General features: G+C 40.2%; 1 protein-coding gene across 2 annotated transcripts in view; it reads left to right on the top strand.

Moving 5' to 3' along the window:
• LOC146690922 (protein TANC1-like) overlaps nucleotides 1-24,352 on the top strand; it is a 113,740-nt gene that overhangs the window by 86,539 nt on the left and 2,849 nt on the right. The window contains exons 13-26 of one of the 2 annotated variants that reach the window (XM_085434104.1): nucleotides 975-1,582; nucleotides 3,674-3,782; nucleotides 4,020-4,142; nucleotides 5,348-5,584; nucleotides 14,229-14,414; nucleotides 15,049-15,127; nucleotides 20,068-20,201; nucleotides 20,385-20,508; nucleotides 20,611-20,786; nucleotides 20,993-21,125; nucleotides 21,842-21,871; nucleotides 21,975-22,066; nucleotides 22,542-22,688; nucleotides 24,171-24,271. In XM_085434104.1, coding sequence (XP_085290230.1) covers nucleotides 975-1,582; nucleotides 3,674-3,782; nucleotides 4,020-4,142; nucleotides 5,348-5,584; nucleotides 14,229-14,414; nucleotides 15,049-15,127; nucleotides 20,068-20,201; nucleotides 20,385-20,508; nucleotides 20,611-20,786; nucleotides 20,993-21,125; nucleotides 21,842-21,871; nucleotides 21,975-22,066; nucleotides 22,542-22,688; nucleotides 24,171-24,271 — 2,279 coding nt within the window. The remainder of the gene's footprint in view (nucleotides 1-974; nucleotides 1,583-3,673; nucleotides 3,783-4,019; nucleotides 4,143-5,347; nucleotides 5,585-14,228; nucleotides 14,415-15,048; nucleotides 15,128-20,067; nucleotides 20,202-20,384; nucleotides 20,509-20,610; nucleotides 20,787-20,992; nucleotides 21,126-21,841; nucleotides 21,872-21,974; nucleotides 22,067-22,541; nucleotides 22,689-24,170; nucleotides 24,272-24,352) is intronic. The other variant, XM_085434105.1, reaches the window with a different exon arrangement.

Here is a 24,352-nt window from a genome sequence, read left to right as displayed (position 1 = left end):
GTACTTGTCGCTTGTACTCAGGTGTCTCTTGCAAAAAACCCCTCAGTGAATAAATAAAGCTTATCTGCTTTACTGCCCGACTAACTCGGGGCATAGCAGAAATGAATCATGGAAGAATAATCAAGATAGCATTGTTAAGACAAGAAAATATGAAGGCATGAAATGTTTCTTATTTGCAGACAGAATCCGAGTTGTGCATAGAGATGAAATTGTCACGCTATTGTTTTGTGCTTTGAACAGACAAATAGCATCTCACCTCGGAGGAAGGGTTCGATATATTGGCCCTTGCCTGCTAGACTAATATCTGGACAATCTCTGAGGTGTTGTTTGCACCCCCTCCCCCCAATCTTGTGGATTGTGTTCGGTATGTTTTATTGAGCGTGTGCATACATGTGCTTGTGTGTGTTTGTCTGTTTGCGCTGCCTTCTCATGATGAGGGAGAGGAAAAATGTTATCTTGCGGAGGCAATGTTTCTCTAGCCTCAGACAGGCAGAGGATTGGAGGATTAAGGTGCATTGATTTCTCCAACCCCTGGGACACAGATTGAAATGTGAGCCCTAGTTCAGACCTCTGCTTGCCCGCTAGCTACCATCCCATCCATCCCCTGCCTCTTAATACTCAGTTTCCCCACTCCTGTTTTCCTCACAGCCACATTTTGAACAGTAACAAGTGTCTGCTTTGGCCTGATAGCTCAGCATGCCTGCTTCCCCACTGCTCAAAGAAACTCCTCTGATAATACACGTACACAGGCAGATTTTGTTTTTCTTAATGGCAGCTCAGGATGCAAAGAATATTTTTGCTTTTAATTAATTAAATTATTTATTTATTGGCTGTGGTATTGAGTAATACAGCTGTGTCTGTAATGCAAACACTGCACCAAATTACTTTTTTTCATGCATTGACACTTTAATAGTACATTGAATCTCAGATGTATGTTTTTATGTCACGCTCTGTCTTTATCTTGTCTTCAATAGGAGATCACCAGCCTCCTGCCCTTCTCCAAAATCTCCCTGGATGACTTTTCTGACAACAAAGAGATCAGCAATGACCTCAACGCATATATCCAGTATCGTATCAACGGCAGCAAGGACATCATGAACAATATTAGCCTGAACGGCAAGGCCGATCCCATCACAGTCGGCAAGCTAAGTAGCCACCTGATCTCCCGCAGCCAAGGGTCCTACCTGTATCTCAAACTCACCCTGGATCTGTTTGAAAGAGGCCACCTCGTGATCAAAAGTGCCAGTTACAAAGTCGTGCCTGTTTCACTGGCAGAACTGTACCAGTTACAGTGTAACATGAAATTCATGACCAATTCAGCCTTTGAGCGCTCACTGCCGATCCTCAACGTATCGCTCGCCTCGCTGCACCCCCTGACTGACGAGCAGCTGTTCAACGCCATCAACGCGGGGTTCGTCCAGGGGGAGCTACAATGGGAGGACTTTCAGCAACGCATGGAGCTGCTCTCGTGCTTTCTCATCAAACGGAGGGACAAAACGCGCATGTTTTGTCACCCTTCCTTCAGAGAGTGGCTGGTGTGGAGAGCTGATGGAGAGAGTACGGACTTCCTTTGTGACCCCAGGTCAGTTTTCTGCTGATGCAATAACTTCGCAGCTCTCAATTTGGTTTGCAGGCTTCTGTAATGCATTTAGAGTTTGCGTATGTTTCAGTAATGCATTTAGAAAAGGTTCTTGAATTGCACAAATAGGCATGTAGGACAGTAAGAAAAGTACAACTAATGCTGCAGAATAATATGATAAACGTGTCTTCATGTGAATGAAGTTTTGCATCTCAGAGTGCTTCTGAATTAGTTGTTTTAGGTCTCTGACAGCTTTAATCATGCCTAAATTTGGTGTCCATCCTGTCGGTTGTCACAAAGTTCTTACCTAAAATGTTTAAAGCAGTGTCCTGCTTATTTCCGGTCCTCAATTTTAATGCAGGAGAGCAGAATTTAACGTGGGATATGTCTGCAGAAGGGGAGAATAGCTGGCTCTGGATGTATTAGAGGCAGTAATTCAGTGTTTTTCTTCACATATCTGCGCAGAAATCGGTCCATAATAAACACTGCAGACTGCACCAAAGCTTCCATTTGTAAATAAACCCCTTTAGTCAGCAGTTTGCATACGCAGCCCTGCAACATCATAGATCAGATTTCAAGCAGGCTGTTTCACTTCTTCGAGTCGTCTTCTCTTGCATAATGACTCCATTGCATAACATTTGTGAGAATGTGAGAATACAGCTGTGGAAGTGAAGCATGTTAGATTAATGCTCGAATCTTGCAACAATGACATTCAGGCTTCACTGAATGTAATTTGAGATTTTGCAGAAACATTAGACTCCCTGAAGTCCTGTTTGTTGGTGTCAGCTTGTTGCATGCCAAAGTCTTCCTTTGTCTCGGAAAAAATACACACGGCATGCAGAAAAAAAAATTGAGTGTGAAGTGATGTGATGATGTGAGCATTTACAGACACATCACAGCACTAAATTCATTAGCACAAGGCCTGTTTGCGACGTACAGCACATTCAAAAGGTCATCTCAGAATGCACCTTTGATACAGTGAAGCTGTTTGTAATAAAGCAGCACCTCTGCAGATAAATCCTGTGCTCTTTTGGAGCTGTCAGGATTCATCCGAGTTCAGATGCCTGACTGCAGACTTCACCCTCATATCAAACACATCGATTCTCCTTCCACTGCCTCTCCCCGGTCTGAATTGTTCACATGTGCTGGTACCGTATTATAATTGTCAAATTTCAAATAACAAGCCGCACCAGCGTTGTTAGTGGATTACTCGCTCCCTCATCTGCTTGTTTGCAACCCACTAATTTGCGCTGCTGTTGGCAGCTTGCATTGGTCATCGGTAAAATGAACTGCTACGTCTGTGCTCATGAATTTGTGCTTTGTTAGTAGATCACCCGCACAACTTTTGACTCCTGATCAGTGCTTTTTTTTTTTTTTTGTTGTCTTGCAGCCTCACACTGATTTGCCCTGTTTTAATAAATAGTGCTTTTTGTGAGGGAGGGGGGGTACTGACCTATGCATTTTGCAGATATTGCATGTTGCAATGCGAGGCAGGCTTATCTCTTTTAGCAGTACTTGCAGTGCTTACCTAATTGAAATGCTGGAGCCACACGCAAATGAGAGATTTCAGTCATTCACACTTCATAAATTGAATGATGTCACTTTTTTCCTCCCTGTTGCTCACCTCTGCTCACACGGCGATGCCTCCAAACGGACGAGAGCTGAGCTTCGTATTCTGGTCATTCACAGCCTTCCAGCTCCATCATTAAAAAAACAAAGGCTTGTAGTCTGGCGCAGGAGATGCACAAAGAGACAAAAGCCTCCTGCACTGCCTCTCTGTTTGTGCCTGGGCACAACTAGAGAGGATTTTTATCCAGATTAAAGGGATTCGCAATCATGCATGCCTTTTTAATGAAGTTCTGCATTAATTAGTGCCTCAGTGACACTCTTCCCCCCTGTTGTTCAGAGGGTCATTGCCAAACATTTTTAGCTTATTCACACTAGCTCCAGAATACAATAGTTCTCCATGACAGTGCCAGGCTCCTCGTCATCAGCAGAATGAATCAGTACTTTCATGTCGTTTGAAGCAGAGGAACAATCATTCCTACTGTTGACGACTGAGTATCCTATCTGTTCCCTTGTTTTCTAACCCAGGACCGGTCACGCTCTCATGGCTTTCATGTTATCGCGCCAAGAGGGGAAACTGAATCGGCAGCAGACAATGGAGCTGGGACACCACATACTCAAAGCACACATCTTCAAGGTATAGATGTGGAACCTACGTGGTCTATGCATTCATCTTTATTTGAAATCCATCCCTTGCAGGAATTTCTTGGTGTTCACTTTCTCTTGATTTATGCACTGTGACAATGGTTCACCAGAGGATAAGCCGTGGGATGTGGAAAGCAACATTGACAGCTTATGCCCCTCAGATTCGCTGGTTTTTACATATGTGTGTTTGTGTATTTACTCATGCATTTATGCATCGGCGTGCGTGCAGGGTCTGAGCAAGAAGACAGGCGTGTCATCCAGTGTCCTTCAGGCTCTGTGGATAAACTGCAGCACTGACGGCCTTTCTGCAGCCCTGGCCTCCCTGAGGAACCTCTACACACCTAATGTCAAGGTAAGCCTTTGCTTCAGGTTTGCTCCTGCGCGTCTGTTGAATGCAGAACAATCGGCTTATTAGCTAACGATGAAAAAAACACATTATTGATAACCTGAAATGCCTAAATGCAACAGGTTGCTTTTGTTGAAATGCAAAGTAGAAGCTTCTTGAGGGGATATAGGAAACCTTTAAACACTATATATTAAACACACAGTATATGTATCCAATTTTCAGCATTTTCATAACCCTTTTGTTACATTGGAGTAATATAATCATATACACTGGTTAGGTCATTTTAAAGCAAATGCATCTCAGAAATAACTGCAACTTTCTTTAGATTTTAGTTACACTTTTAATCCCCGAATGTTGCTCCACGCAGAGAATGTTTTATTAATAACCGCTGTCCTTTTATATTGTTAATGTGTCCAATTATAATTTGACAGGTAAATGTTAATAAGCTTCGCGCACGAGCCAACTTCCTGTGTACTGCTTTTCAGTCGTGTTTCGAAGGGCGATAATCATTTGGCCTTTCCTGGAAAGGCTGTTCTGCCAGCATGATGCATTCTGGCTCGAAGAAAAATTATCCTCCGTACTTCTTTGCCGTTAGTGTTATTGTTTCAGAGGGCGTTCCATCACCTGGTGTCTGTTTGTGAGTTATTGTATAAATGTGTAGTATTAGTCAAACAGACATTTACAAAATGACCTTATTCTCTCCTCTGGGGGAGGGGTGGGGGGGTTAATTATGCTACAGAGGATCCAGAAAATAACACACACTTTCATCTCCTGTCGTCAAACACTCATTTCACTCTTTGGTTTTGTTTGACTAGGCCTTTATTATTGATTTACTCGTAATGAAAGCGAATACCACACTTGATAATTGCATTCGCTAGAATGTGGCCGTTTCATTTGCCGTCTGAAAAATCTGAAGATGAGAATAAGAAGTTTGATCTCTGTATGAGCCATAAAATGAGTAATGGAAACAATTCTGCTGCTCAAACATGGGTGGTAGTTCACATTTTTAAGTGTATAATTTAGCCAATAAAGAGTAAAATAGTTAAACAGTCATCTCTTCTTAAGAGAATAACATTTATTTTTAATTCAGATTTCTTTCACCTTTAAGTACATGTGATAAAAAATTCACTTCTTTGCAAAGACCTTGAAATAAATATTCAAACGTGAATGCTTTCTGCATTTTTTATTTATTTTTTTGCTTGTATGATCAGGTAAGCCGTCTCCTGATGCTGGGAGGGGCAAACGTGAATTACCGCACAGAAGTACTGAACAACGCACCAGTGCTTTGCGTCCAGTGTCACCTCGGTCACCAGGAAATTGTCTCACTGCTGCTCGAGTTCGGCGCCAGCGTGGATGTTGTTTCAGAAAACGGCATGAGCCCCCTCTGCTTCTCAGCTGCTGCAGGACACTTGGGACAAGTCATGCTGCTCTGTAAAAAGGAGGCTAAGGTGAGGACTTTTCATATTGTGACTACTTGACAACTCTACTGATGTAGTTTTCTTGTGATCATAGACATTTGGTTTCATTTGGCCATCTTTCTGGATTTCTGGCTTTTTCATATGCAGGGTTTGTATGGGTGCTTGAAATCATTAAAAAAGGCTTGAATTTAAATATTGTCTTTTCAAGGTTTGAATAGTGCTTGAATTTTAGATGTGGTGCTTAAACGTGGTTGAAACCATATTTCATTCACCACAAATAACTGAATGAGTCACAAAGTGTGAAAGCAAAATTTCTCCATCTGGTCTGCCTTGCACCTCTGCGTGCCAGTCTGTTTCAATGTGTGACCCCGCCCTCCCCCTGGGGATGAGTGCACTAACTTGACGTTGCTGTTTTAATGAGTGTTTGATGGAAAACGACACTGGTGGAATTTGCACTCTGAGTCACATGACAGGTGAGTCCTAGTAAATAATTTTCGAGTATGTGTACATAACACATGCTAATTTTAAAACTATTATTATTATTTTGCTAGCTATCAAACGTGCTGGAGAAATGCACTGAGTGTGATAGTACAGTAGTTGGTTATGGCATGGTGATTTATGGTATATGCTGTAAACATAGCTAACATTACTTAGCAGTAGCAGTAATGTGAGTTACTTCACTCAAGTAAAAGCTTTAAACGTTAGTCTGATACTTAACTAGCCAACTTGAGGCTTAAGGGAATAATGGTAATAAGAGGGACTGATCCATATGGGCACAGAGAATAGCCACTTTTTGTGGTACTGAAGTTCCCGGGCTTTCATTCAAAATCTGTTTATCGTGAGCACCCACCCATTAAACATAAAAATTATAAATAGCTTCAAGCTATTTCAAGCTATTGATGCCTGTGGGCACTATCAGCCACTGAGACAACAGACAAATTTTAGTGTTTTAATGAATGAATATTTCATACATTAAGGCTGCCTGTTTATTTAAGAGAGGTGAACAATACATTATAATTGTACATAATAATATCACAGATGATAGACTAAATAAATAGATTTTACTTAGATGCTTGTTCATTCTTAAAGTCTTATATGTTGAATTGAACTGAATGTCATCTGTTCAAAGGCTCTCCCAGTCAGTGCTGTTCTCCATGCCTGTCTTACTGTACATGATGTTATTAGCACAAACACTTTAAAAGTTACTGTGACTCAAACATAGAAAAATAGATTTTTTATTTCCCTCACCTAATATTTAAAAGTATTTTATAGCATATAACACGTTTGAAAATATGCTTTGGTTCACATTTAACTCCAGAAAATCATAAATCAAAATATGGATATTACCTGTCCACAGATTCATGGTGCAGTAACTGCTCTTTTAACTGTCTGGTGTCTTTGCTTTGTTTGGTGTTTGTAGACATGGTTTACATGAGTTTTTAGCTGAGATTCAGAGGTTTCTGTGGACACTACTCATGTCAGCACTTATATTTCTGACCTCGTGTTATAATCGATTAAACGTGATCTCCTCCCTTTTTCCCCCATTTTTGATGTTGTGGGTGCAAATGATCAGGCGTGACATTCTCATAATAAATCAGATAAAATACTGCAAAGAATTAATCCTGCATTTGTGTGATTGAAATGTGTGTGCAGTGACACTGTTTTAAAGATTTGGCCTAAATAATTCTGGAGTGAATGAGCCTAAACATGATGACCGGACTAGTGACACCATATCACCTGTGACACTCACACACGCACGTATGACTTTGCCAGTTTCAGCTGAAACAATTTCAGTGTTTCAAACCATGTTCCAGAGTTTTTAGTTCACCGTTCATGAGGTTTCAAGAAGAAAATGAAAGACGGATCTGAATGTTTGAAAGTGTTTTGGAAAAACTCTGTAAAGAATAGATGAACAATACTCAAAGGATAAATTCAACTGTTTTATTTTGTTAGATAAGTTGAAAAAAAAGTTAAACAAGCAAGTAAATAACGAAACAAGGTAAAACGAAGTAAGTTCAAAAAGTTAACAAGTAAATAACGAAACAAGGTTAAATGAGGTAAGTTCAAAAAGTTAACAAGTAAATAACGAAACAAGGTAAAACGAAGTAAGAGCAAAAAGTTAACAAGTAAATAACGAAACAAGGTTAAATGAGGTAAGTTCAAAAAGTTAACAAGTAAATAACGAAACAAGGTTAAATGAGGTAAGAGCAAAAAGTTAACAAGTAAATAACGAAACAAGGTTAAATGAGGTAAGAGCAAAAAGTTAACAAGTAAATAACGAAACAAGGTAGAGGAGAGAAAACCCCAACAATCCCCTCTGAGCAAGCACTAGGCGACAGTGGGGAGGAAAAACTGCCTTTAAACGGGCAGAAACCTCCGGCAGAACCAGGCTCAGGAGGGGGCAGTCAACTGCCGGGACTGGTTGGGGGGGTGAACAGAGGTGGAGCAAGACGAGGCTACATCAGTTGAAGAAGCAGTATTGTCCCTCTACCGGAAAAAGCTGAAGAATCTTTTCTTCTTTTTCATGGACTTTTCCACGAGCGCCTTTTTGTCCAGGATGAGGGTTCTCAACTCCTCGATGGTTTCTGTGTTTTGCCTCTCTAGTTTCTTGCATGTTTGTTCCACCTGTTCTAATGTTGCTTGTGTTTCTTCAAGCTTTTCTTTGAGGTCTTTGGATGTTGCCTCCTGTGTCAGCTTTGCCTTCTGCAGGTCTGCATTTCTCACTTGATCTTCTTTGTGCAGGCCTTCTAGCTGCTCATTTCTTTTCTGGATATCGCGGAGCGTACACTGCAGGTCCTCATGCGTTTTGTCTTGTTTTTGCTTTTGGGCCTGCATTTCTGTGTTTTCCCGCTTCAAGTTGTTGAATTCCAACAATATCCCCTTAATGAGCTCTGAGTTGTTTTTGGCCATGTGATCAATCTTTTTCTGCATGTGTGAGCATCGTTTTTCTAGTGTTTCCTTTTCTCCCTCCAGCTCACTTGTTTTGACCTTCAGTTCATCACAGAATCCTTGCAACTTTTGATTTTTACTCTCAAAGTCCTTGATAATGCACTTTTCTTCTGGCAGCCTTTCTTTCTGTTGCTCTTTCTCTTGAAGGAGGTCTTTATTTTGGACCAATGTTTGTTCCAACTCTGCCTTCACCATTCTGTACTTTTCCTGCATGCCTTGGAGCTCGCGCTGCAGGTCTTTTTGCTTTGTGTCCTGTTGTTCCTTCTGTTGGAGGACTTCTTTATTTTTTTCTTCAGCTTCATCAAGCTTTCTTTGGAGCAGGTGATTCATTTGGTCCATGTATTGCAGATCCCACTCCATTTTATCAATCGTCGCTTTCCTGCCTTGAAGCTGCTCGGACATTTCTTTAACTTCAGCGCTCTTTTTCTTGTTTTCTTTGATGAGGGATACAATCTGCTCTCTGGCTTGAGCAAACTTGATCCCCCAGCCCTCATTAATAATGTTGATGTCGGGCTGGCGCTGTAGTGTTTCTTCCAGGTGTTTGTTTTGTGCTTCCATCTGTAAGCACTTCTTCTCCAGGTGATGTTTTTCTTCTTCAATTTGTCGAATTTTGTTCTGGAGATGGTTGTTTTCATTCCTACTCTCCTGTAATGCCCTTTGGATGGATAAGAGGCCATTTGGAGAAATTGGCCGGCCACGCGTGGAAGGAGAGGCGGCGAAATCTTTTTGTCTCGGTTGCCGTAATCTTGGATACATGTTGGCGTTTGTATCCGATGACTCTGAGAGGTTTCCAAATTTTTCTGTAGTGAACGTTTGAAGGCTGCAAACACAAAGGCTGCGAAGAAACGAACTGAAAATTGCTGTTTCTCACCCCTATTTATAGAAAAACTTCAAAGGATCCTTGTGACATCCTTGTGACATCCTTGTGACATCATCACTCCTAAGCCAATCAGATTGTCACATGACATTTTGGAATGTGGAATGGGGATATGTTTTTTTTTAAACAGTTTTCAAATGTAACTTAATATTTAAGTGTTTCTTACTTGACCCGCTTAGTCGATTAAAAAGTTAATTGCCACGAACACCCCTAATGTTATATAACAGACCACAAAAAAAAGACAGGTTTTTTTCTACGTGACAGAGCTATAATAAATGTTTTGTTTTTTTTAATTATCCTACTTTTTCTAAAAGGGAACATTATTTAAAGAAAATGTATTTAATTAAAAACTCTGTATTCATCTAAAGGGTATACCAAGAAGGGTGAGCTTCCTGCTTGAAAAGGAAATGACCAAAATAAATGTATTTCTCTGCAATTACAAACTCTGTGTAAACAGTCTTGGTGTCAAAATAAAGCTAACACTGGTGAGATGTCATCAGAGCTGTAAATATTACTGCAGATGTTACTATGTCAAAGTTACTGTGACTCAAACATAGAAAAAATGATTTTTTATTTCCCTCACCTAATTTTTAAAAGTATTTTATAGCATATAACACGTTTGAAAATATGCTTTGGTTCACATTTAACTCCAGAAAATCATAAATCAAAATATGGATATTACCTGTCCACAGATTCATGGTGCAGTAACTGCTCTTTTAACTGTCTGGTGTCTTTGCTTTGTTTGGTGTTTGTAGACATGGTTTACATGAGTTTTTAGCTGAGATTCAGAGGTTTCTGTGGACACTACTCATGTCAGCACTTATATTTCTGACCTCGTGTTATAATCGATTAAACGTGGTCTCCTCTCTTTTGCCCCCATTTTTGATGTTGTGGGTGCAAATGATCAGGCGTGACATTCTCATAATAAATCAGATAAAATACTGCAAAGAATTAATCCTGCATTTGTGTGATTGAAATGTGTGTGCAGTGACACGGTTTTAAAGATTTGGCCTAAATAATTCTGGAGTGAATGAGCCTAAACATGATGACCGGACTAATGACACCATATCACCTGTGACACTCACACACGCACGTATGACTTTGCCAGTTTCAGCTGAAACAATTTCAGTGTTTCAAACCATGTTCCAGAGTTTTTAGTTCACCGTTCATGAGGTTTCAAGAAGAAAATGAAAGACAGATCTGAATGTTTGAAAGTGTTTTGGAAAAACTCTGTAAAGATTAGATGAACAATACTCAAAGGATAAATTCAACTGTTTTATTTTGTTAGATAAGTTGAAAAAAAAGTTAAACAAGCAAGTAAATAACGAAACAAGGTAAAACGAAGTAAGTTCAAAAAGTTAACAAGTAAATAACGAAACAAGGTAAAACGAAGTAAGAGCAAAAAGTTAACAAGTAAATAACGAAACAAGGTTAAATGAGGTAAGAGCAAAAAGTTAACAAGTAAATAACGAAACAAGGTAAAACGAAGTAAGAGCAAAAAGTTAACAAGTAAATAACGAAACAAGGTTAAATGAGGTAAGAGCAAAAAGTTAACAAGTAAATAACGAAACAAGGTAAAACGAAGTAAGAGCAAAAAGTTAACAAGTAAATAACGAAACAAGGTTAAATGAGGTAAGTTCAAAAAGTTAACAAGTAAATAACGAAACAAGGTTAAATGAGGTAAGTTCAAAAAGTTAACAAGTAAATAACGAAACAAGGTTAAATGAGGTAAGTTCAAAAAGTTAACAAGTAAATAAAGAAACAAGGTTAAATGAGGTAAGTTCAAAAAGTTAACAAGTAAATAACGAAACAAGGTTAAATGAAGTAAGAGCAAAAAGTTAACAAGTAAATAAAGAAACAAGGTAGAGGAGAGAAAACCCCAACAATCCCCTCTGAGCAAGCACTAGGCGACAGTGGGGAGGAAAAACTGCCTTTAAACGGGCAGAAACCTCCGGCAGAACCAGGCTCAGGAGGGGGCAGTCAACTGCCGGGACTGGTTGGGGGGGTGAACAGAGGTGGAGCAAGACGAGGCTACATCAGTTGAAGAAGCAGTATTGTCCCTCTACCGGAAAAAGCTGAAGAATCTTTTCTTCTTTTTCATGGACTTTTCCACGAGCGCCTTTTTGTCCAGGATGAGGGTTCTCAACTCCTCGATGGTTTCTGTGTTTTGCCTCTCAAGTTTCTTGCATGTTTGTTCCACCTGTTCTAATGTTGCTTGTGTTTCTTCAAGCTTTTCTTTGAGGTCTTTGGATTTTGCCTCCTGTGTCAGCTTTGCCTTCTGCAGGTCTGCATTTCTCACTTGATCTTCTTTGTGCAGGCCTTCTAGCTGCTCATTTCTTTTCTGGATATCGCGGAGCGTACACTGCAGGTCCTCATGCGTTTTGTCTTGTTTTTGCTTTTGGGCCTGCATTTCTTTGTTTTCCCGCTTCAAGTTGTTGAATTCCAACAATATCCCCTTAATGAGCTCTGAGTTGTTTTTGGCCATGTGATCAATCTTTTTCTGCATGTGTGAGCATCGTTTTTCTAGTGTTTCCTTTTCTCCCTCCAGCTCACTTGTTTTGACCTTCAGTTCATCACAGAATCCTTGCAACTTTTGATTTTTACTCTCAAAGTCCTTGATAATGCACTTTTCTTCTGGCAGTCTTTCTTTCTGTTGCTCTTTCTCTTGAAGGAGGTCTTTATTTTGGACCAATGTTTGGTCCAACTCTGCCTTCACCATTCTGTACTTTTCCTGCATGCCTTGGAGCTCGCGCTGCAGGTCTTTTTGCTTTGTGTCCTGTTGTTCCTTCTGTTGGAGGACTTCTTTATTTTTTTCTTCAGCTTCATCAAGCTTTCTTTGGAGCAGGTGATTCATTTGGTCCATGTATTGCAGATCCCACTCCATTTTATCAATCGTCGCTTTCCTGCCTTGAAGCTGCTCGGACATTTCTTTAACTTCAGCGCTCTTTTTCTTGTTTTCTTTGATGAGGGATACAATCTGCTCTCTGGCTTGAGCAAACTTGATCCCCCAGCCCTCATTAATAATGTTGATGTCGGGCTGGCGCTGTAGTGTTTCTTCCAAGTGTTTGTTTTGTGCTTCCATCTGTAAGCACTTCTTCTCCAGGTGACGTTTTTCTTCTTCAATTTGTCGAATTTTGTTCTGGAGATGGTTGTTTTCATTCCTACTCTCCTGTAATGCCCTTTGGATGGATAAGAGGCCATTTGGAGAAATTGGCCGGCCACGCGTGGAAGGAGAGGTGGCGAAATCTTTTTGTCTTGGTTGCCGTAATCTTGGATACATGTTGGCGTTTGTATCCGATGACTCTGAGAGGTTTCCAAATTTTTCTGTAGTGAACGTTTGAAGGCTGCAAACACAAAGGCTGCGAAGAAACGAACTGAAAATTGCTGTTTCTCACCCCTATTTATAGAAAAACTTCAAAGGATCCTTGTGACATCCTTGTGACATCCTTGTGACATCCTTGTGACATCATCACTCCTAAGCCAATCAGATTGTCACATGACATTTTGGAATGTGGAATGGGGATATGTTTTTTTTTAAACAGTTTTCAAATGTAACTTAATATTTAAGTGTTTCTTACTTGACCCGCTTAGTCGATTAAAAAGTTAATTGCCACGAACACCCCTAATGTTATATAACAGACCACAGAAAAAAGACAGGTTTTTTTCTACGTGACAGAGCTATAATAAATGTTTTGTTTTTTTTAATTATCCTACTTTTTCTAAAAGGGAACATTATTTAAAGAAAATGTATTTAATTAAAAACTCTGTATTCATCTAAAGGGTATACCAAGAAGGGTGAGCTTCCTGCTTGAAAAGGAAATGACCAAAATAAATGTATTTCTCTGCAATTACAAACTCTGTGTAAACAGTCTTGGTGTCAAAATAAAGCTAACACTGGTGAGATGTCATCAGAGCTGTAAATATTACTGCAGATGTTACTATGTCAAAGTTACTGTGACTCAAACATAGAAAAAATGATTTTTTATTTCCCTCACCTAATTTTTAAAAGTATTTTATAGCATATAACACGTTTGAAAATATGCTTCAGTTCACATTTAACTCCAGAAAATCATAAATCAAAATATGGATATTACCTGTCCACAGATTCATGGTGCAGTAACTGCTCTTTTAACTGTCTGGTGTCTTTGCTTTGTTTGGTGTTTGTAGACATGGTTTACATGAGTTTTTAGCTGAGATTCAGAGGTTTCTGTGGACACTACTCATGTCAGCACTTATATTTCTGACCTCGTGTTATAATCGATTAAACGTGGTCTCCTCCCTTTTCCCCCCATTTCTCTGGGCATGTGTGCTTAACTAGTTAAAATAACAAACATCTGTCTCCTATTTTTGTGTCACAAAAATTATTAATTATTATTAATGATTAAAGACTTATTAATTTGTGCAGTTTTCTTGTTTTGTGTGGTTGTTGTTTTTTGTCAAGTGGAGATGAATATCTTTAAGTTGATTTGTTCACATTTGCACATCTTTCTGTTTTAAGAGAAATATGTGTTTTGAGTTTGTACACTATATGCATATAAATCAACCATTTCCTTTTTCAGTGTTTTCGTGTGGTGCATTTTTCTCTGTTTTAACAAAAGGAGAACAAAGGACTTTTAAGTCGACCTAAGATGATTTGTTTCAATTTTTACATGGTCTTATTGAGGTAATGCAAATTGAAACATTCATTCTTTTTTTGGTAATGTACTGGAAAAGCTTGATAATGGACTTTGAAAGTGCGTAAAAATTACTTAAATTTGAAAAATGCGTCTGAACCATGCATACGGTATATTTACCTCACAGGTTTTTGCTGTTTCTGTTTATTAAAACCAAGAATCTTCTTTTTGCCAGGTTGATCATGTAGATAAGAGTGGCCAGTGTGCTCTGGTCCATGCTGCCCTACGAGGACACCTTGAGATTATCCAGTACCTGCTGGAGCTAGAATGGAGTGCTGAGGGGCAGCAGCAGGACTGCTCTCTGAAGAGCAAAGCTCTGCAGCAGGCTTTGATTGCAGCCTCGAGCATGGGGCACACACAGGTCTGACTGACACACATGCATGTATTTTACCAGATCCATAGACATAAATGCCCTTTTTTTTGTACTGTTTCTCGCTACAAAAGAAAGAAAACATGGATGTACAAAAAACATACTTTAAGCCACACAGGATCCTGGTTTTTCCAGTTTTAATAGTGAGACAAGACCTTTACTTTCTTGCATGGTTTCACAACAGCCTTCACAAAGAATTTCTGATTTATTTTTTTTTTAAAGATCAGAAGGAACTATAGATATATAAAATAAAAATGAGCACACAGCGTTCTCTGTGAATATGACTCAAAGCCAGAAGTACTGTTCAGAATTGCATGTAGATTCACAATCGATAACAGTGGAGCGCCTTCAGCTGCCCCGGTGAGACGTAGACTCAAGGTTTAGTTTGGCTCCCTCGTTAGCTGGAATTGGCTCCCAAGGCCTGGATTAGAATAACATAACTGGGTGAAGTCAACCTGCATGCAGAAAAGACCCTTTTAAAGTTCAACTATTTGAATGCGCGTTTTTGTTAATGTTTTTTAAGATTAGCATTTTGTATACTGTAACCTCTCAAAGGTTTATTTGATTATTTTTTTTTTTTTCTGCTGAAACAGCATGTCATTAATCTAAGTTTCTTTTTTGGCAGGTTGTGAGAGGCTTGCTGGCGTTGAATAATGAGCACGCTGTGCAAATTGATAGTCATGACACACTGTGGGGAGAGACAGGTATGTTCTCATCAATCTTTTTGCATTACACGACTCTTTTGTACTATCACCAGCTGTTTTTGCATTCTGAACCACACTGCTGTAATTGAATGCTGCAGTGGAAAGTCCTGTATCTGTGCTCTCCACAGTAATGCTCTCTGTTTGATGCAGAGGTCGCTCAACCCAAATGTGGGTGCATTTTAATGGCTGTTGTAAGTCCTCCTGTGCTGTACTTTCTGGTAAAAGCATTACTTACTCTTGTCGTGTAGCTTTCTGCTTGGAATTCAGTCCACACAGTATTTTCCTTTTTTTTTTTTTTAGAAAAATTGTCCCACTGAATTTTAGGAACAGTATTCCCTCGGTGCTTTATGTTAAAACAACAGCGTCGACTCCACAGTTGGTTTTATACGCTGCTAGTCCCACTCAGATTTAGAATGAGTAGTAGTTCCTGTTTTGTTTTTCCTGAAAGGATTATTTTGGACTTTTTAAAAGTTTGTCCTTCCCTCTGTGGGACAGTTTGTTTTCATTTGAAAGTGATTGAGGAGTCAAAGCAAAAAGCCATGTGGTGCTGCAGGAAACGGCATGAAGTCGGAAAAGCAGAAGGTGGCTGTCAGATTTAAGACGGGTTACTTGAAGGTTGTCTGACAGAAATGATACAGCAGACTGCAAGGCTGCATTGGCCGGGAAGCGTTCATGCATCATAATTTTTAGCCATTAAAGCATTACTACTTTGTCTTTAATGCAGTATTTTAACGGTAACTCATTACTTTTGCTGAACTCAGTAATCGCATTAGAGTGAGTACTTAATCATGTTATTACTTGTGTTCCACGAGTCTTCAATCTGAATAATGGCAGGGAAAAAAATCATTAAACATACAATTTCATCACGTGCACAGCATGGTAAATGGCCTGTATTTATATAGCGCTTTACTAGTCCTTAAGGACCCCAAAGCGCTTTACATATCCAGTCATCCACACATTCACACACTGGTGATGGCAAGCTACATTGTAGCCACAGCCACCCTGGGGCGCACTGACAGAGGCACTGACAGCAACCACCTGACGCCATTTTTAAAATACGAGACGAAAAAGATTGTCTTCAGTTTTTAAGTGTTTGACGTTTTTCGAATGTCTATAATCTGTGATGGAGAAAGGGAAAAATTTTATGTACTACATAAGATTTCTATTTTATGTCACAGTGCAGAGATCCAGATGTTCAATACAGATGGTTAAAAAGCACAGCTATGCTTTATTTTTCATTGATCCTAGTAATACTTGTGATGCATTATGTAAGAATGAGACACATGTGGTGTTAGAGCTTCAATATTCCTCACAATCATTAGTGCAGGTTGTGTTAAAACATTGGCCACATTTTTGTCATCATCATTATGAACATCTGCCCTGAGAGTCAAGTGTCCAGATAGCATTAGACAACAGTATTAGTTGTCGCTGCAGTCATAGTAGAATATGTATAAAGAAGAATTCTCTTTGTGTGTCTCTCAACTCTAACCCAGCAGGATTTAGCATTCAAAGTTGGCTGCTTTAAGAATGTAGGTCAGCTTCTTAGTGGAGAGGTTGTCCAAAGTGTGGCTAACTGCTGCTTGTTCTCTGTTAAATGACTGCTTCAGATGATTTTGCAGTGCTGGCCTGGGACAAAGATCTTTCCCTCTGAAATATAGATTAGATCTGCTTGGAGCAAAGTAAAATCCAATAGTACACGTGGCTTTCCAGTATTTGACTTTCAGCTCTTTTTAACAAAGTGGATGTTTAATCATTGCTATCACCTCACCTCTTCCTTCTAAAGTAATAACATAGTGGGTCACAGGTGGCAGTAGTCAGAGCTGTGGCTCCGCTGACCTGAAACACAGTGAGTCTTAACCCCTTGACCTGACCTTGAATTAACATATTTTTGCACCCACCTGGCACTCATTAAAACTGTGATCCTGGCTCATCTGTATTCAAGGGGATTAAATCTGTAAACAACAGTAAACACAGTTATGACCACAATGTAGATTTGTCTGCACTCAGTCATGCTTGGGGGGGGGGAAAAAATGAATAAAAAAAGCTGGAATTTTGCTGCAGACATAAATTGAATATTTAGTGGTGGAGTGGCTGCACTGTCTAGAAATGACTAGATACAAACACCAGAAATTATTAGCGATGAAGCAATATTTGAAATCCCTTTGCTGCTATTCAGCTGCAGGTTTATTAATCCAATTGTTGTGCTGTGATGCAGAGAAGATGGAAAGCGAAAAAGAAAATTCAGAAATATCCCCTTGAAAACCAGCCTTTTGTCGTTGCCTCAGAAACGCTCCTCTCATAACGATGTGTGAAATGTTATAGCGTGTTTAAAATTCATCGGAGTATTACATCTCACTGCAAATAGACCTGCTGTCTCTTGTGTTTAAATAGAAGAAGATTTGATTGTACATCTGTGCAAACTCTATCTTTTAAAGTCCCCTCTTAGGATGCAATAAACCTCCCTGTTATGCAAAGAAAGGCAATTTACCTGCAAAGAGTCATTCTAGTTGTTGTAAGCATGACTGGCTTGTGGCAAAGAGCCACAGCATTGTTGTTTTGCATAAAAGCAATTTTTGTTACATATTTTGGTCTTTGAAGTAGATACTACCGTTTATTTGGGAAGTGAACCCCCAGTTCCTTGGGTGAAAATCTTGCAAGATCCTTTCATCCACCATGATGTTGTCCCTATGTCGACTTTATTTAAATACTTTTTTGTCTAGCACAAGCTTTAGTATTTTGTGGTCTTAGTCCCTGAATTGCAAAGCTATGATCAAACAGCAGGATTCTTGACCCCAGAGGAAGATGTTGAAGGGGCAAAGCGACAAGGACAATATCAGTTATCCAAGAATCAGGAAGTTTGGTTTACTTAAAGAAATACAGCCGGGAATTAAGCTACACTTTCAAGCTCGGTCTTCATGAAGAAATTGTAATCATTTGAGTAAAGTGAATTCATTTTCATGTTCAAGAATTTGAAAATAATTGAGCTTTGTGACACAGCATGTCATCCTGCTGGAAGCAGTGTGATCATAAAGGGATGGTCAGCAGTAATACTCATGTTTGCCGTGTCGTTACTCATGTACGGTGGGTTGGGTCTCACCATTACACCACCAGCAGCTTAAACTGTTGATACAAGAATGGATGCATTCTTGTTGTTTATGCCAAATTGTGACCCTGTCGTCTGAACGTTGCAGCAGAACCAATTTTAGTGAGAATCTTGAACCTCTGTTTCCTGTTCTTAGCTGGCACATAGTGTGGTTTTCTGCTGCTGTAGCCCATCTGCTTCAAGGTTTGACACGGTGTGTGTGTTTAAAGATGCTCTTCTGCATACCTTGGTTTTAAGGGGTGGTTATTTGAGTTGCAGCTGCCTTCAACAAGCTGTTGAACAGGCAAAACCAAGTGATAATTGTTCAAAACCATTGTCTGGATTGTCTTTCATCATTTTCCTGCAACCGTGTTTTTTTTCTTAAATTGACAGTCTGTCAGGTTTTTTTAATGAAACTCTGAACAGTTCTTGTTCTGAAACTATTACAGGCACAAGCATGGACAAACTGAAATATTCCTTACTGTGGTTAGAAAGGCATTTGGCATTGTTTTGAGAAAAAATAAAAAAAAGAGTTCCAGCTTTTTTCTTTCTTTTTTTTTTTTTATCTGCAAAGCTTTGCTTAAAATGTCAGGTCACGACCTCTCTGTTGTTGGTGTGTCTTGAGCTCTGCCAGCCTGGTTGCAGAATAGGGCTATTATACGTTTACCTAGTCTATCAAAGTGATTTAAAGACGCTTTGAAGGTGGCTTGTAGGTGGTCTGCACGGATAGGAAGAGGAGAGGTGAAATGCAGGAGAGCTGAGATGAATAGCTTTCAAAACACAAGATAAGGAAGGATATCTTTGCAAGTCGCTCTAAAACAATAAAAGTTAGAAAAGGAGCTCCTTATTCTGTGAGTAGGAATGTTGATAATCTTCTGTAGAAGCTCTTACTTTGAAGGTTCGAATAAATACCCTCATCAATATATGGAAAGGTCTCTGAGGATGAAGAACTTCTAAGAATAACGTGTAAAAACATGAAGAGTGCAGCTCTTGAGCTGCTGATTATATGTTCATTGTAGGCCACTACCATCCCCACTCTGGCTAACGCCGCTCCCTTGAGAACAAGCACAGCCTAAGTTTAGTTCCTTAGAGTCATTGTTCTGCTCTGTGCCGTGTGAGAGGATATCCATATTTTGAGCAGATGGAGGCTGGGATTGGTTGGCTCTGATGACTGTTCATCCAGATGGATGATGTCAGAGAGACAAGAAGGCTTAGCGGCACCTTAAATCTTTGTGAGAGCAAAGCTGCTCCGATTCTTAACGTTGGATCCCTCTTTGTTTGGATAACCAGCACTCATTTAAGACCAGTCCATCTGCTGACGAACTGTAAGCATCCAACACTTGAAGAATCTCTTTTCTTTACAAGCATCAATTAATACAGCGTTTGAGTTCCTTTTCTTTAAAATTAATTGGCTAATTCCAGTTAATCTCGGTTTGAGGAAGATACAAAACGTAAACAAGAACGGGCATTTAACACAGTTGCTTGATTTTTCTTGTCTAATGTTTGTCTGCTGATGCATGAAATGACTGAATTCTCATCTCTTTGTCCAAGGCCGGGGGAACTTGAGGCAGGAATTTAATGAGTTTAATAAGCATAAACATAATTATCTGATTTAAAGTCAATTAGTAGCACGCTGCAGCTTACACTCCTTATTTTTCCAGAGATTCTGGAGTCACTGTTTCTATCTGAGCCGTACACAGTACTTCAAGGGTACTAAAGACATTGGATGCCTCTTTATTAGCAGCAAACAACACTGTGTACTGGACACATTTTGTTCGCTTTCAAAGTGTTTCTTTTACGATATATTAATAAGTAAATGTGTCTGAAGAAGTGCCTGTGTCCCCTTTCCTCACTTTAGCCTTGACGGCTGCAGCCGGTCGTGGCAAGATGGAGGTATGCAGCTTTCTGTTGGAGCAGGGGGCGGTGGTGCAGCAGGTCAACAGGCGGGGGGTGTCTCCTCTCTTCTGCGCGGTCAGACAAGGACACTGGCAGGTGAGAGTTTCTGAGTGGTTACAAATAACAACACTGCTTCCAACTACAGTTACACAGTGGCATCTTTCTCCAAACGTGTGGCATTTGATTGCATTATGTGTCCTGCCCTCACAGTCTCCTGCTTTCTTAAATAACGCTGCGCGTGAGCTCTGTATAGCTGAACCTTACTCGCCTGTGTGTTAGATTGCAGAGCTGCTGCTACAGAATGGTGCTGACATTAACATCAGTGACAAGCAGGGCAGGACCCTGCTCATGGTGGCCGCTTGTGAGGGTCACCTGAGTACTGTGGAGTTTCTGCTTTCTAAAGGTGAGCGGTGCACCAAAGCATCATATGCCAGTTAGCTAGTTGTAGTCAACAGTGTGTTCATATGAAACAACTGTTTGTTTGTTTTTTCCATTGGTCTTAAAGGTGCATCTTTAACGTCGATGGACAAGGAGGGACTGACGCCCCTGAGCTGGGCATGTTTAAAAGGACATAAGAATGTGGTGCAGTTTTTGGTAGAGAAGGGTGCGGTCATCGACCACACGGACAAAAACGGACGAACTCCACTGGACCTCGCTGCCTTCTATGGAGACGCAGAGATTGTGAGTGAAATTGTTTTAAATTTGCTGAAACACACGCACCCCCTCCAATATCCTTAGAGACACAAAAACACCACACGTCCCAATCTTTATTTAGCCTTAATTAACATTCCACTAAGGTTATTGAACACATACTGTTGTGAGTTAGCTGCACTCTTGACTGTGGATGCATTGTTCATGTTTTCTTAACCATCTGTGGCCTCCTATAGGTCCAGTATTTGGTGGAAAGAGGAGCAGTGATAGAGCATGTGGACCACAGTGGGATGAGGCCTCTGGACCGGGCCATAGGTTGTAGGAACACATCAGTGGTGGTGACTCTATTAAAGAAAGGAGCAAAGCTGGGTAAGAACTCTTAAAAAATGCCTTGACTAAGGGTGAAACTGCTTAAAGCTGTATTTTGTATATTTATTACCAACATGTCAAATTGAGACTAGTGAGTGAGGGAAACCAGTACCAGTTTGTACAACCCTCTTTGGACAGCTTTACGCCTGTGGTTTCTACAAAGTGCCCGCAGAGTACTGTCACATCTCAGTAAACACAGAAAGACAGTATTTTGTTACGTTTCTATGTCGGGTTTGTTTCTGCCCTCTTCTGTATCTCATGGTACTAAATACAATCAGACAAAATTTGTGGAATGTCGTGGGAAAACTGTTTCCATTCCTGCTTTTCACTCACTGTGGGCGTGCGTGCGTGTGTGTACCCTAACTATAAAGAGTATGTCGGTCCCATTTCTCCCTGATGAGCTGCTTGGCTAATTTAAGAATGTGACTTATCACCCAAATGACATTCATAAAGCTACATTTCTGCAGCTTATCTTCAGCGCACTCTGCTGTCTTGGAGAAAAAAAATAGAGCTGAACCTTTAAATTTTCCTCGGCGCAGTCAGCGTGCATTTACTGATGAAAATGTGACATCATTTCAACTTAAGTGAGCCATAATTGTATATTGTCACACTGCACTTTGTAACACAATTTGCTTTCGCTTCAAATAACAACCCTTCCTGTCGCATGACCTCTCTTCTCTTCCTCCTAACTGTTAACTGGCCTCAATAAACTTAAGGCTACAGAACGTCTCCTTATGATCGATCAGGTACAATCTTTAGGTAACTTTACCTTGTACCAAATTAAAGAGAATACGATGTCCGTCTGTTCAAGCTGAAAACGGCACCATGAATTGCCTTCTGCTTCCGCAGGGAACGCTGCTTGGGCCATGGCTACTTCAAAGCCTGACATCCTCATCATCCTCCTTCAGAAGCTGATGGAGGAAGGAAACCTGCTTTACAAGGTATCTGAAATAGAAACTGATTCCTCTCGACAGTAAAGATGATTTTCCTGTTTTAATGAAATGCTTAAAAAAAACACAGACATGGCTCCTCCAATCTTTTTTATAAAAAGGAGTGGAGAAGGATGGTTTTTTCTTGCTTAGATAAATGTAGACAATGAATCGATGTGCATGTTTCATAGCACTCAACAAAGGTGCCGTGATCGATGTCTGACATTTAACAGATTGAGTTTGCAGCAGAAAGGACAAACCTGTCATGTGTAACTTGTTAGTGTGTGTGTGTGTGCGCGCGTCTTATCTGAGCTTGTCTGTTTGTTGTATGTGTGATTGATGAGAAGGGAGGACTTGAGCCAGAGAACAGCTATTGTGGGAGTATCTGGTGGATGCCTTGGCCTGCTTCTCTCCCCTACATTATTCCGCTTTTCCTTTGGTTCTCTCCTCTTCCTCACCACGTGTTTGCCCTTCATGTGTCCTGCAGAAAGGGAAGATGAAAGAGGCAGCCCAGAGGTACCAGTACGCCCTGAGGAAGTTTCCCAGAGAAGGCTTCGGTGATGAACTGAAGGCATTTAAAGACCTGAGGGTCTCCCTGTACCTCAATCTCTCCCGCTGTCGCAGGAAAACCAATGTACGTCTCTCAAGAGACTTTGATTTCTTCTTCATTCATATTTATTTATGAATGTGTAATAATATTGTTATTGATATACTGTGCAAATGTCGTGAACCCTTAATCGATATTTCAATTTTGGGCTCAAATCAATGTAAAGATATCTGTGGGAGGTCAGGATATTTGTAAAACACAGTGAAAGCTGGGTCGTGGTTTAGGGCTGGATTTCAGTCAGTATTTTCTTGTCACAACAAGTTTTCATCCACCATGTAAACCATGGCAGCACCCTGATTTTTTTTAGCATGACAATGATCCCAAACAACTTACTAGTGCAGTAAAAGCATGCCTGGACAGAAAAAGAAACACCCAGTGGAACTCAATCAGTCATGGACTGGCCTCCACAGAGCCCAGACCTCAACAAGACTGAAGCAGCGTGGGATCATCTTGACAGAGAATGGACCAAAAGTCAACCAACATGCAAAGAAGAGCTTTGAATGATCTTCAAGAAGCCTGGAAACTGCATTCTTCAACACAACTTGAACCTAAGAAAGTTCAGGCTGTGTCGAAGAATAAAGGTGGTCACACCAAATGTTGACTTCAATGCTTGTTTCCTTGTGTAGTTGCACATGTTTCAATCAATGTGCACATTTCTCTATTAAACTATTAAAAAAAATAATAATAAGGCCCCACTCAAGACCTTTGCACAGTATTGTATGCATATATTACTGTATAGAAAGGAAAGGAGGAAATCTGTGACTCTGCTGTGGTTTGAGTATGTGCAGACACAAGAAGGCTTGTTAGTGTTTAGCTGGTAACATGGGTGGTAGGGGTGGGAGAAGGGTGCAGATGTGCTCGGTAGGTGACTCAGACCCAGACAGTTCTAATGTCAGCTTCTCCGCTCACTCATGTTTTACAGAATGATGGAGTAATATTTAAGCTGGGATGTGCATTTTGAAAATGACACCAAAGAAAGCATCATGAAAATGTGAACATATGAAAGGTTTTGGGTTATTTTCCCCCCAGATAATAGTTTCTGCAGATTTAGTTTTGTTTACAGTCCAAAGCCCAAGTCTAGCAGGAAGACGTTTGTAGTGAGCCAGCTGTTTGTGCAATTACATGCCGCAAGCAAGAAGATATGAGGGAAACAGGCGGCACAAGGTTGTGTGTTTTCTACAATAAACTAACTACCTGGGGTGCCTGCCAGGCATTTTATCACTTCACATGGGGAGTATAAAGTGTGAGAGAGATGTTGCGTGGATCGCAGTCAGCCGTCATATAGTGTTTGGAAACATTGTTTGTGTGTGTGATACAAAACAGACAAAAAGGGGAAAAAATGCACTCAAAGCAAGAAAACTGTGACATAAAATGAAGTAAGTCACAGATGTTCTACTCTGTGACAGGAACTAAGTAGTGTATACTGGTTTCCATTATCACTATAGCAAGAAGAGAATAACAACTGGTTCAAAATCATTTATCCGTTTTGTTTTTTTGCCTCGGCTGTAGGATTTTGGGATGGCTGAGGAGTTTGCAACAAAAGCGCTGGAGCTGAAACCCAAATCCTATGAGGCCTACTATGCCCGTGCTAGAGCTAAAAGAAGCAGCAGGTAAGCAGTTCAGTAACTCCAGACCAGCGTTGTGTTGATGTTTTTATTTTATTTATGCCTCGGGTTACAATGCCTCTCTCC

The sequence above is a fragment of the Copadichromis virginalis genome, linkage group LG16 (genome assembly GCF_057382275.1).
Source record: "Copadichromis virginalis isolate Kocher_CV1m ecotype Utaka linkage group LG16, C_Virginalis_male_GT1.1, whole genome shotgun sequence".
Taxonomy (NCBI): Eukaryota; Metazoa; Chordata; class Actinopteri; order Cichliformes; family Cichlidae; genus Copadichromis; species Copadichromis virginalis.
This window is presented reverse-complemented; position numbering and strand designations above follow the sequence as displayed.